Here is a 12,390-nt window from a genome sequence, read left to right on the forward strand (position 1 = left end):
AAGATGACCTGCTGAAATTCAAACCGAGTCACCGAGTGACTTTGGTCTGGTTGTTGGTGCCACCCGGGCTGGTCTGAGTATTTCATAAGCTGCTGATCTACTGGGAAATTCAAACATGACCATCTCTAGGGTTCATAGAGAAAGGTCCAAAAAAAGGAAAATATCCAGTGAGTGGGAGTTCTCTGGGCAAAAATGCCTTATTGATGCCAGAGGTCACAGGAGAATGGCCAGACTGGTTTGACGTGATAGGAAAGCAACAGTAACACAAATAACTACTTGTTATAACCGAGATATGCAAAAGAGTATCTCTGAATGCACAACATGTTGAACGTTAAAGCAGATGGGCTGCAGCAGCAGGAGAAAACACAGAGTGCCACTTCTGTCAGCTAAGAACAAGCAACTGTGGCTACATTTCACACGGGCTTGCCGAAATCGGGCAATAAAAGATTGAAAAAGCATTGCCTGGTCTAAGGAGTTTTGATTTTTGCTGCAACATGGAGATGGTAGGGTCAGAATTTGACATCATCAACATGAAAGCATGGATCCATCCTGACTTCTATCAAGCGATCAGGCTGGTGGTGGTGGTATAAGGGTGTGGGGGATATTTTCTTAGCACACATTTGCCTTCTTGGTTCCAAATGCCAGAACCTACCTGAGTATTGTTGTTGACCATGTCACTAGCATGATGCTATCATGTCAATATGGACCAAAATCCATAAGGAATGTTTTCAGCACCTTGTTGAATCTTTGCCATGAATAATTACAGCGGATCTGAAGGCAAAAGGGGTTCAAACCCAGTACTAGCAAGGTGTACCTAATAAAGTGGCTAGTGAGTGTAAATAGAGCCTGGACCTCAATTGACAAAAGGTTCAAGTTTAATGAATATTTAAGTTGTTTTTACTTTTAATGTATTAAAATAATCCTTCGTTTAAATTATTGTAGTAATTTCTAACTTTTCATTAGATGTAGTACTAGGCATGGCTTCAGTTAACCTTTTTCCTGCCATTGTTTTAGTGGACACTTCCATGACTATTATACAGAAATTTTCATTTAATTGTGTTTAAAATAAACATTAAATATTTAGATTCTTCAGAAATGTTAAGAATGCAAAGAACTATCAGCCCATCAGGGCCGCATCCAGCCTTGCGTTCAGTGATGCTGGCATAGATTCTGCTTGCCCCATGACTCTGGATTAGAAGGATTTCAGTAAGTTACGTTGAATATGTTAGACTTTGTCCTTATTGGGATTTCATTAAAATAGCAAAATTGTGGAATTTAATTATATAACTAATCTAATATGCTCCATCAAGCCAAAATGACTATAATACATTTCTTTTTGGTTGAATTTCTCTGTTTTCATTTCATTTTAAAATTGAATTATAAACCAGCTATTATTTGTAGTTACAATATAAAATTAATGTCAGAATATGCAACTTACATGAAGGTATTTTGAATACATTGTATTCACATTAGGAGGGTTTCTGCAGTCATGTCTTACATTTTATTTTGGATTATGTGTTAGTCATTGATGTAGCATGTACAATGTATTATGGATTATGTATCCTACTTGTATCCCAGCTAGGATTTAACGTAAACAGGCACATCTCTGAATATATTTCAGAGATAATTCTGTCCTTGTGCAACAATTTTCTATACATTCTGCTGCTCTGGTTAAAATCCTCTAGTCCCAATTTCTTCTACGTGAGAAGAAAGATCGAACAAAATGTCAAAAAAAGGCAGGAATTGGTAACAGTTCTACTTTGTGAATAAGTTTCATTATTGTAGCCAGCTGTTCAGGCATCTGTATATATTGTGTGTAAAACACATTGTATTTCTAACCAACGCTATATTAAAATGGTGAGTAAAATGGCAATAAGGCCTGTGTCTGCCTGGACATTGTCCCAGGATTCTTTCATCTTCCTGCATCCCGAAAACATACGTATTTAGCTTTTTAGTTATTCAAAACTGTCTCTTTGTCTGTAAATATGGGAGACTTCTGGCTGTATCTGACCTTATACATGTTGTAAGAGGCAAACTACGGTTTTAGGAGACTATTTAGTCATAGACAGCCTCATTATGCTAGAAAAGATTTGCCAGAACACCAAACCAAAAGGACAATCAAAATCAGAAATACAGTTCAAAACCCTAAGAATCAGTAATATGTTTTTTGTTTTCTTTTGTTGTGTTTTACATTGTTATTTGAATAACTTGGATACTTGCTGCTGCTGCTGCTGCTGCTGTGTGTGTCTGTCTTTTTTATCATGGTTACTATGAAGTCAAGGATGAAGTGGCACATGAATCACATGTCTAGAATCCGCACAGCATCATAACAGCCATACACACAAATTATGTCTACAGTATGTGCCCAAAGGAAAACAGTAACCTTAAAATAAATCAAACTAGCAATTCATTTTGTTGTGAATGCATTTTGGAATATGTCTCTATCCTTCTGTATAGCCAGCTTATTCTAGAAATGTAATTTTCTGTGTTTATTTATTTTTACTTTTTCTTAAATCATCACAGCACTGTTATATTTTCTGTTTTTAACATGGACACTGTCATTTTGAGATCATTGTCATTAGCAGTGCATTTATCATATGTGCACTGTTTGTAAGATGGCTCAGCACTAAGCAGCCAAGCAAAACACAAAAATTACTTTGACTTAGGTAAACACTTCCAGTTATCTTAAGTGTTGTTATTTAACACTAGAATTACCAGAGCCTGCGAAAAAACTCGTAATTCCGTCCCACCTTAAATCGCTTCTTAAAATCGTTCACAGCTCTCCACCAGCGTCTTTTGTCATCTAAATGTGCTGATAAAAATCAGGCTGCAAGCAGCCGGCTATTCCATCCCCCCACCGACTTATAGTTTATGCTTACATTTTGTCATTTACTACTACAATATGAAAAACGTTTCTGTTTTAAAAATGTGTTTACACGGATTACTGCAGAAACGGAACACACGTGAAATGCGTGTGTTCCAAATAATGATCTATTATTTCCACTCTAAAACTCCACTTCACACCCAGATAATCAATCAAGGCATGAGCTGGGAGAAGTTTGTGCCCATTCTAAGTCAGTGGGGGGATGGAATAGCCGGCTGCTTGCAGCCTGATTTTTATCAGCACATTTAGATGACAAAAGACGCTGGTGGAGAGCTGTGAACGATTTTAAGAAGCGATTTAAGGTGGGACGGAATTACGAGTTTTTTCGTAGGCTCTGGTAATTCTAGTGTTAGTTCAGAGAAACAGAGATGTAAGCTAGTTTTAGAAGTGAATCTACAAAGAGACGTTAGACTTTTATGGATCAGAAATGATAATCTTCCTAAATAATACGCTACTGTGGCTGTTCGTTTGTCACCTGTAGCATGCAAACCGTTTGAACTATTGACCTGAAATTTGGTACACATGTACTACATGACGTCTACTATCCGCTTTTGGGTGACAATTGACCTCCAAAGTTATTCCTCTTTTTGTTTTTATTTTATTTTATTGTAGAAGCAACTCTCGGCAGCGGCCAGCAGGGCTGCCGTGCTGCGCGTGCATACGGGCACCGTTCTCACCCCTACCACCTTCGCCATCACTTCCCCCTACCTCTTCATATCTTAAATCATTCTTGAGGCAGATTGAAGACTTAAGTGCCAGCTTAATTGAAAAATCAAGGAAAACGTACTAAGTAATTGCAACACAAACACTGACTTAATCAGTTTTAATGCGAAAAGATGCCAACGAAAGAAGAGAAGAAGCGGGTCGCTAGGGTGGAGAAAAGAAGAGCTGCTCAGGAAGCAGCAAGCGCATCAACCTCTGAGCAAATGAATGCTAAACGTACAGAGAAAGATGATGAAAACTATGAATGCTCAAGACAAGTGTATTCACTGCACATTATTGTGCAGTCCGCCATTAATGGTATTTATATAAAAGGTGTGTTCAAAAGAATACTGGAAGTACAAGACAGGGTTGAAGCACTCAAACAGAGAAATACCTGTGGTATATCTTCCCTTTGCTAAGAGACTTTCACTGTAAGCCTCCATGTTTTATAGAGAAAGTTTAGTCACTGCGTAACATGACTGCCAATGGATACCAATACTATACCTGGCTTAAATGTTTTGCTCTTTCTCTGTTAATTCTATTGTGCTTTATGAATTATTTAGTGATTTATGTTACCAGTTATGTTTTTGTTTCATTTCTTTTTGAATTTTTTTTTATTTGGTATTTTCTTGTTTATTAATCTTTTTGTATTTTTCTTTTGTCTTCCATTTGTGTCAATATTTTGCTGTTTATATGCTGAGCTCTAGGAGCTGGGGCCTTCTGCTCCTGATATTGCAACTGCTAAGGCTGCCTGTGCTCTAGGCCTGCATAAAGGGGTTAGATGGTGTCGACAGGTAGCAAGGCTGTTCTTGTTGTGTTGCTCCTCTTTTGTGTTGTCTTGCTTTTGTCTTTGACCATTTTCATTTGTATATATATATTTTTTTTTTATGATTTCTTGTTCCCTGCGGTGGGCTGGCGCCCTGCCTGGGGTTTGTTTCCTGCCTTGCGCCCAGTGTTGGCTGGGATTGGCTCCATCGGACCACTGTGACCCTGTAGTTAGGATATAGCGGGTTGGATAATTGATGGATGGATTTCTTTCTGCAGATTTAGTATAGTTTATTTTTCACTTACTTTTCCTTTTTATTTAGTTTCACTTAGTTTTTTTTTATTTTGGAACATTTTACATTTTTTGGTTTGTTTTTTGACTCTTTATTTAATATTACATACATTAATAGTAATAAATTTGTGTATTTTGACTCTTTAATGGTTCCCCTCCCTTAAGTGTATTCCTCATATTATTTTGAGTTTTTAAGCCTAGGATTCATGCTTTCTTGAACTTGGGCCCTGAATCACAACAATAAACAAGACTGTGGCACCTTTAGAAAATAAAGCACAAAATGGGAGTTTCCTTTAAATAAAATAGAAATAAAATATCTTCCTAAAATTACTTTACAAGAAAATAAGCTAAAATACATGTGCACCGCGCTATAAAATTAATTCCTCAATGGTTAATGTCTTTGACAACATTTTGCAAATTTGTGTCTGTTTAGTTGTTTTCTATTACTGTTTCTTATGCTTAATTATTCTTCAGTGATATTATTGTTTTCACCTAGAGTCTTAGCTGTCATTTGACCTTTTGCTGCATATTTGTTTTTGAAGAATTCCTTTTGTGCCTTGATTGCTTAATCAGGTAAACATTTCAGCCCACTCTTGTGTTGATTTCTTTGACAGTCCAACTGCGCACAGTATGCTGCTGACAGGAGAGAAGAGGAGAAGATGTGTGACCATCTCATAAGTGCTGCAAAGCACAGGGATCATGTGACAGCTAATCAGCTAAAGCAGAAGATCCTAAACATTTTAACAAACAAGCACGGAGCTTGGGGTACGCTCTCTCAGAGGTAAGCTTGTGATCATATGTCGGAATAGATCATTGAATTACTGTACATGCTTTATGTAGCATCCAATATATAGAATATATTTTGAAAGATTGACAGGTTACACAGCTTTTTTGTTATGAAAATACATAGTATAAAAACAAAGCAACCTTCTGTAGTTTAAAATGTTATCAGTTAAATAAATTTAATTTTTTGTTACCCCAGTGGTTGGCAACAGTTTGACTGCTTGGTGTCCCATAAGATAAGAGATGTATACTGTAGTTTCCATCTTCTCTCTTCTTATGTTACTTTAGGCAATCACCCATTTATCCATCCATTATGTAAAACTATGTGCTTATTTTATAGCGTTTAAAATGTTGTACTTAAACCTGTAATTTGACAGCTCCGTCCTCACCTTTGATTCACTGTGTGACCCTGATAAAAATCATTTTACCTGCTTGTGTTCTAATTGTATAAAGTATACCTTTTGAATATGTAAATCACTATGGGGTTTTGTTCACGTTACAAAGGTTCTATATAAAATAAAGTAAGTTTTTTTTTTAGGATAGAGTGTGTCACCATCAAAAAAGAGGCAAATGCCTACTACTTGATGGATGGAAGGAATTTAGAAATCCTTCTTACAAATTGGTAGTTGATTTAAAAAAAAGATGTGATGTCTGCAGAGATTTATTGTATTTTGTATTTTATTATTGGTAATGCTTTCTGAATGCATATTCACCAGAACCTTTTAGTCCTTAAACTATTTGTATATCTAGAGTAGCTAAAATAAAGTGGTCCCCATAAGAAAACATTTCTAAAACTGTAAAATTAATTTAAAGAGTGTCATATTTATTGCAAAATCTAAAATACAATTTAATGGCAGTTAGATCAAATGAATAATAGTTCAGATAGCAAAAAGTAAACAGTTTGCTAGAATCTGTTATTACTATTAATTAAATTAACATCATTTTTAAAAAGACCTTCTCTACTACTAATTTCTAAATAATTGATTAAAAAATAAGGAATACGTTTTAAAATATTTTGCAGCGTTCAAATTAACCAAAAACTGAAAACAAGAAAGGCACAAAGTAATTCAGAATAATGTTTGGACATAGTAACTTAAAGCTAATTTAATTTCAAAATGAAGACTGTCATAGATAGATAGATACAGTAGATCGATAAATAGATAGATTTAGTGATTGATTATTTGCCCCAAAGGGTAAATTTAGCATATGACAGAAGCTCAGAAATATTATAACAAACAACAGCAATTCCCCCTCATAAATACATGCAAAGAATTGCAAAATAGGAGAAAACTTCTGACTTGGCTAAAGATAAGAGACCAGTCTCAGTGAGGCATTTCTCTAGGGAATCTGATTTTGCTCCCATATCCTAAGAAAGCATATGACAGGGTGCCTTGATAGGAGCTTTGGTATTGTATGAGTAAGTCGGGAGTGGCAGAGAAGTATGTAAGAGTTGTGCAGGATATGTACGAGGGAAGTGTGACAGTGGTGAGATCTGCAGTTGGAGTGATGGATGCATTCAACGTGGAGGTGGGATTACATCTGAGATCGGCTCTGAGCCCTTTCTTATTTGCAATGGTGATGGACAGGTTGACAGATGTGATTAGACAGGAGTCCACGTGGACTATGATGTTTGGTGATTACATTGTGATCAGTAGTGAGAGTAGGGAGCAGGTTAAGGAGACCCTGGAAAGGTGGCGATATGCTCTAGAGAGGAGAGGAATGAAGGTCAGTAGGAACAAGACAGAATACATGTGTGTAAATGAGAGGGAGGTCAGTGGAATGGTGAGGATGCAGGGAGTAGAGTTGGTGAAGGTGGATGAGTTTAAATACTTGGGATCAACAGTACAGAGTAATGGGATTTGTGGAAGAGAGGTGAAAAAAGAGAGTGCAGGCAGGGTGGAGAAGAGTTTCAGGAGTGATTTATGACAGACGGGTATCATCAAGAGTGAAAAGGAAGGTCTACAGGACGGTAGTGAGACCAGCTATGTTATATGGGTTAGAGATGGTGGCACTGATCAGAAAGCAAGAGACAGAGCTGAAGGTGGCAGAGTTAAAGATGCTAAGATTTGTATTGGGTGTGACGAGGATGGATAGGATTAGAAATGAGTACATTAGAGGGTCAGCTCAAGTTGGACGGTTGGGAGACAAAGTCAGAGAGGCGAGATTACATTGGTTTGGACGTGCAAAGGAGGGATGCTGGGTATATAGCATTAAGAAAAGGATGTTAAGGATAGAGCTGCCAGGCAAGAGGAAAAGAGGAAGGCCTAAGAGAAGGTTTATGGATGTGGTGAGAGAGGACATGCAGGCGATGGAGGTAACAGAGCAAGAAGAAGAGGACAGAAAGATATGGAAGAAGATGATCCACTGTGGCAACCCCTAACGGGAGCAGACGAAAAAGAAAGAAGAATCTAAACACATATTTGTAAGGTTTAATTTGTGATTCCGATTTAAACCATGTGTGAAAGTGTGCACACATTTAATTAATTCATGTTTAAGGCAATTTAAATCCCATGGCTTTATGCAGTTCCCATGCTTGACTCGTACTGAATAAGTCACATGCATATGAGTTAACTGTTGAATTGAGCAAGGACAATACTAGAGAACAGCAAAACAGTGGAAAGCGCTATTAACAGTGAAATATGCAACATAAATCTTTGTGTGTTTACAGTGTTTGTATTTGGTTTATATTTTAGAAAGAGAGATGCAGCAAAAAGGATTTAGTTTTTTTTTTTTAAATAGTTTTATATTGTATTGTTTTATTGTGTGTATGTCAATATGGTTATTCAGGTAAAAGATTTATGTGGAGGTGTGATACATTAAATATATCCTGATAGTTAAAAATATTAACCCTTGTTGTGATGCTCATTGCTTACCAGTACTTGCTGAAGAGTGCCACCTACTAGCGTACGAGTCTGGTTTGGGGCTACTGATTGTGGAATTCCTGTATTTCAATGCTGTCTTTGGCAGGGTTTCTGGTGACTAACAGAACGTTACATGTGGCTTGCTACTAGGTGCTTCTACTGATTCTTGTCATTATTTAGTGTATAATGAATATGAACATATTTTAATATGGTGCCATTCTAGCTTTGAATAGTTTAATTTTAGTATCATATAACTCACTCGGGTTTTTATACAGTTAATATAAAGCATTTGTGTAGGATGATCAACATTTTTTTGAACTTGAACCTGGAAGTGGCATCCTATGATGCTGATTTTGTAAGTTTTGTAAGTGTTGCAATGATTTTCTAGTATTTGTGGTTTATAGTGTATGCTTCCTCTTTGCAAGTCCAAATCAATATGAAGGCCAAAAAACAAAACCAGGCACCTTGCTATCATTGAATTTGTAAAGAGGGAGAAGAATACACCTTGAGAAACTCACGTAGTCAAAATGTATTAGTACCAGTTTTCTTCATACAGTATATGTTAGTAAAAATGTACACTGCAGAATCTCACCTTGTCAGGCCATCTTTTGAAGATGACCAAAGATCTTGCCAGCCTTTGGCATTGATAAAAGAAAAAAATGTGATCTCATTGGAGCAGATTGTAATGGTGAATAAAAACGTGGCAGTGTGTGAGATAGCAGACACTATCGGAGCTAGTTATGGGTTAGTTAAGTCTTTTTTCAGGAGTAATTAAAAGTGAACAAGGTATGTGTTCAGTGGGCATACAGAATGTTGACTACTTGAATCAAGCATCACTGTGTCCAATGTTCTAAAGAGACTCTCAGGCTGAAGATTTCTACCTGAGAGGAATCGAACAATTGCGTCATTACTGTGAATGGAATTTGTTTACACCACCTTGCCTACAGTTCAAATAGTGCACAAAGGTGGCGTAGAAAAGGTTTGTGATCTTTATAACAAGTGTATTAGTGTTTGCAAATGTCATTTCTTCTTCTTGCCATTTCTTCTTCCAGCGCCACCTACATGTGTGCTGCTATTTTTTCCACGTCCCAGACTTATCTCAGCCTTGAGACTCTCCAGCAACTCTTAAGAAAAGGCCAACAAGGCCATCTTGGGCACTTGGCACTTTGTAGAATCAGAAAGTTAATCTTTTGCTAGTCCTGCCCTAATAACAATGTAGTGCTGCTTGGTTCTAACCAGCATCAATCAATGGACTTTTGCTCATTTCACTGCCCCCAATGGATCCCCAATAGGCAAATGAGGCAAATAATATCCCGATACCAGCAAAATGAGGCTCCTGTGGGCACTCCGGTCTTCACGCTCCCCAGGGATGTGCTGGTGAAGATGGCCCCCTCAGACAACCCAGAGTGTTTCCTACTCTGCTTTGAATGCACGGTGACATTAATGCGCGGGGACAGGAGTACCTGGCCAGCTGTTGTGGCTCCATTTTTAACTCGTGGAGGTCCTCCAGGTCACTCCCTCCCAATAGTCTTGATCCAGAGATCCTCCTCTGCACAGCTGTGAGCCCAGTGGTTAAGGGGTGCCATGATCCGCAGAGACCCTTTCAAGCATATTGTGTAGCAGCTCAATATTGATGCAGTCCTGTCTGTGATAGACAAGAGCCTTTGTGATAAAATACTACAGAACAATGACCAGTCGCTACTAGACCTGATCCGCAGACTGGAGGGTGTACAAGCCACCTGGAAACAACTGGTTACCCAGGCCTCCCCCCGACTTTGATCTAGCCAGCACAGACTTCTAGGGTCTAGGGAAAACACCATCATAGGAACACCATAGTGTGGACTGAACACAGCTGCTTTCGCTGTGAACAACTGGGACATCTGGATCAGGAGTGCCACCTCCCACCTGACCATCGGTCAAACCTTGACCATCGGTCTAGCCCAGGTATGCGGCTCGCAAGTGTCCCCCAAGATGTTAAAGGAGGAAAATTTTAAGGTCTCTATTACATAATCCAGATGGGAAATCTCGGCACTGTTGGACTCTGGTAGTGACCTCTGCGTAGTCCACCGTGTCTTACTGCGACAGACCTCTAATAAGACCACAGAGCAAGTGCTGCATCCATAAAATATACAAGACTATATTACTCCCTGTGAAATTTATAGGTAAGAACTTTTAGATTTGGGCTTCAGATACCTCACCCTGTCCACTCTTAATAGGAAAAAGGAATGCCCTCTTCCCACTGGTTTTAGCCACCTTCAGGGCATTTCCCCCCGTAATGGATAGAGAAGGGCTTGCCGCAGACAGTCAGTCAAGGAGCTGGGTTTGAAATTGAACCCGAGTTATCCAGCAAGCTGGGGGATGAACCCTCAAGCGAGGACCCGGGACAGCCTCCCCTCTCCAGACACCCAATGTGGACCCAGACACATTCAAGCAAGCCCACGTCTCAAATAACTCTTAATATATGGAGAGAGAGGACCCAGACTTTAAAACACCACATTTCTTAATTAAGGGTGGTTTCCTGTACCGGGTGATTTCTGAATGTTTGGGTGATGGGCGTATCAAGAAACTGGTCGTGCCAAGTGGGTATAAGGGGAAGGTTTTACAAATTGCTCACAGTCATGTTTTGGGGGGCCACTTCAGCACAGAAAAGACGAGAGAACGCATTTTGAAACGTTTTTATTGGGTGAATATAGGCCAGAATATGAAGCAATTCTGTAAGGCCTGTCCTGACTGTTAAATAGTTTCTACTCACAGACCTGCCAGAGCACCCCTTGTATTAATGCCTATTTTAGATGTCCCCGTTGAGATGGTTGGATTGGACATTGTTGGCCCACTTCCCAGGTGTAAAAGTGGCTTTCAGTATATGCTTGTGTTGATCGATTATGCCATAAGATACCCAGAAGTAGCCATGCGGCAGGCGGACGCCCAGACTATTGCAAAAGCAGTCTCAGAAATGTTCATGCATATTGGTGTCCCTTGCGAGATTCTGACTGATCAGGGCACACTCTTTATGTCTCGCTTCATGAAGCAGGTATGAGAAAGTTTTGGTATTAAGCAGTTACACTCCAAAGTTTATCATCCGCAGACGAATGGCCTGACTGAATGATTTAATAAAACCCTACAACAGATGATTCAGCGGGTAGCCCATGACTATCCAACTTCTTGGGATACAGTTGTACCTTTCCTCTTGTTTGCTGTCTGAGAGGCCTCACAAGCGTCCACTGGGGTTGATTCCTTTCAGAGTATTATTTTGGCGCAGACTGTGCGGGGTGTTGGACATTTTTTGGTAAGAATGGACAGGGACTCACGAAACACCCTGTGGGGTTTGTTGACCGAGGCGTTTTGCTGCAAGAGCAGATTGTCCTCTATTGCAGTGGAACATCAGCAGCACAAGCAAAAGGCACAAAAACGTAACTATTATCAGTAAACTCCACTAGTTTAAGAAGGGGGATCATGTGGTGGTGGTGATCCCGTCCGATCCACATAAATTTCGGGCCGAATATCAAGGATCGGCAGTGATAAAATAGCTTATGTCCCAGAGTTCCTGGCCAACAAAAACCCTTACACATTTTGCATATTAGTCTTTTAAAGGAGTAGAGGCTGAGGTAGCCATTGGGGATAATTTAACTAACACCCAGAAAATGGAATAAGTGGATAAGATGGAAACCCATTATCTGGAATATTCCATGGGGAAGGGTTTGCTCAAGCCTCAAATTGCCAAGGTGGGGGAGATGCTTGCATATCCCCATCCTGAACCACAGAGGCATTTTTGTGCCTTCCTCGGGCTCACTGGGTACTAGACAGTTCATTCCCAATTTTGCACATCGGGCCGCCCCCCTCACTGACTTGTCGAGGGGCAGAAAGAATCATAATGTTGTCTGGACCAATGGCTGTAAGCCTTCTCGGACCCAAAAGCTGATTTATCCTTGTTCTCGGTTCTGCTTCTCGGACTTTTCGAAGGAATTTATTCTGTAAACAGATGGAAGCACTTTTTGTTTAGGAGAGGTACTCTCACAAAGCTTTGAGGTGGAAGAACACTGAAGAAGAAACTGCTGCCCAAAGAGCGTAATCATTCGACCATTGAAAAGGAGTCTTTAGCAATA

The 12,390-nt window shown here is 39.3% G+C and overlaps 1 protein-coding gene across 15 annotated transcripts in view; it reads left to right on the forward strand.

Annotated features, from left to right (window-relative positions):
• The window catches only part of nbeaa (neurobeachin a), an 894,135-nt gene that overhangs the window by 505,614 nt on the left and 376,131 nt on the right, over window positions 1-12,390 (forward strand). For all 15 annotated transcript variants that reach the window (XM_039745777.1, XM_039745778.1, XM_039745781.1 and 12 more), the window contains one exon: window positions 5,258-5,424. In XM_039745777.1, coding sequence (XP_039601711.1) covers window positions 5,258-5,424 — 167 coding nt within the window. The remainder of the gene's footprint in view (window positions 1-5,257; window positions 5,425-12,390) is intronic.

Source organism: Polypterus senegalus, chromosome 2 (genome assembly GCF_016835505.1).
Source record: "Polypterus senegalus isolate Bchr_013 chromosome 2, ASM1683550v1, whole genome shotgun sequence".
Taxonomy (NCBI): domain Eukaryota; kingdom Metazoa; phylum Chordata; class Cladistia; order Polypteriformes; family Polypteridae; genus Polypterus; species Polypterus senegalus.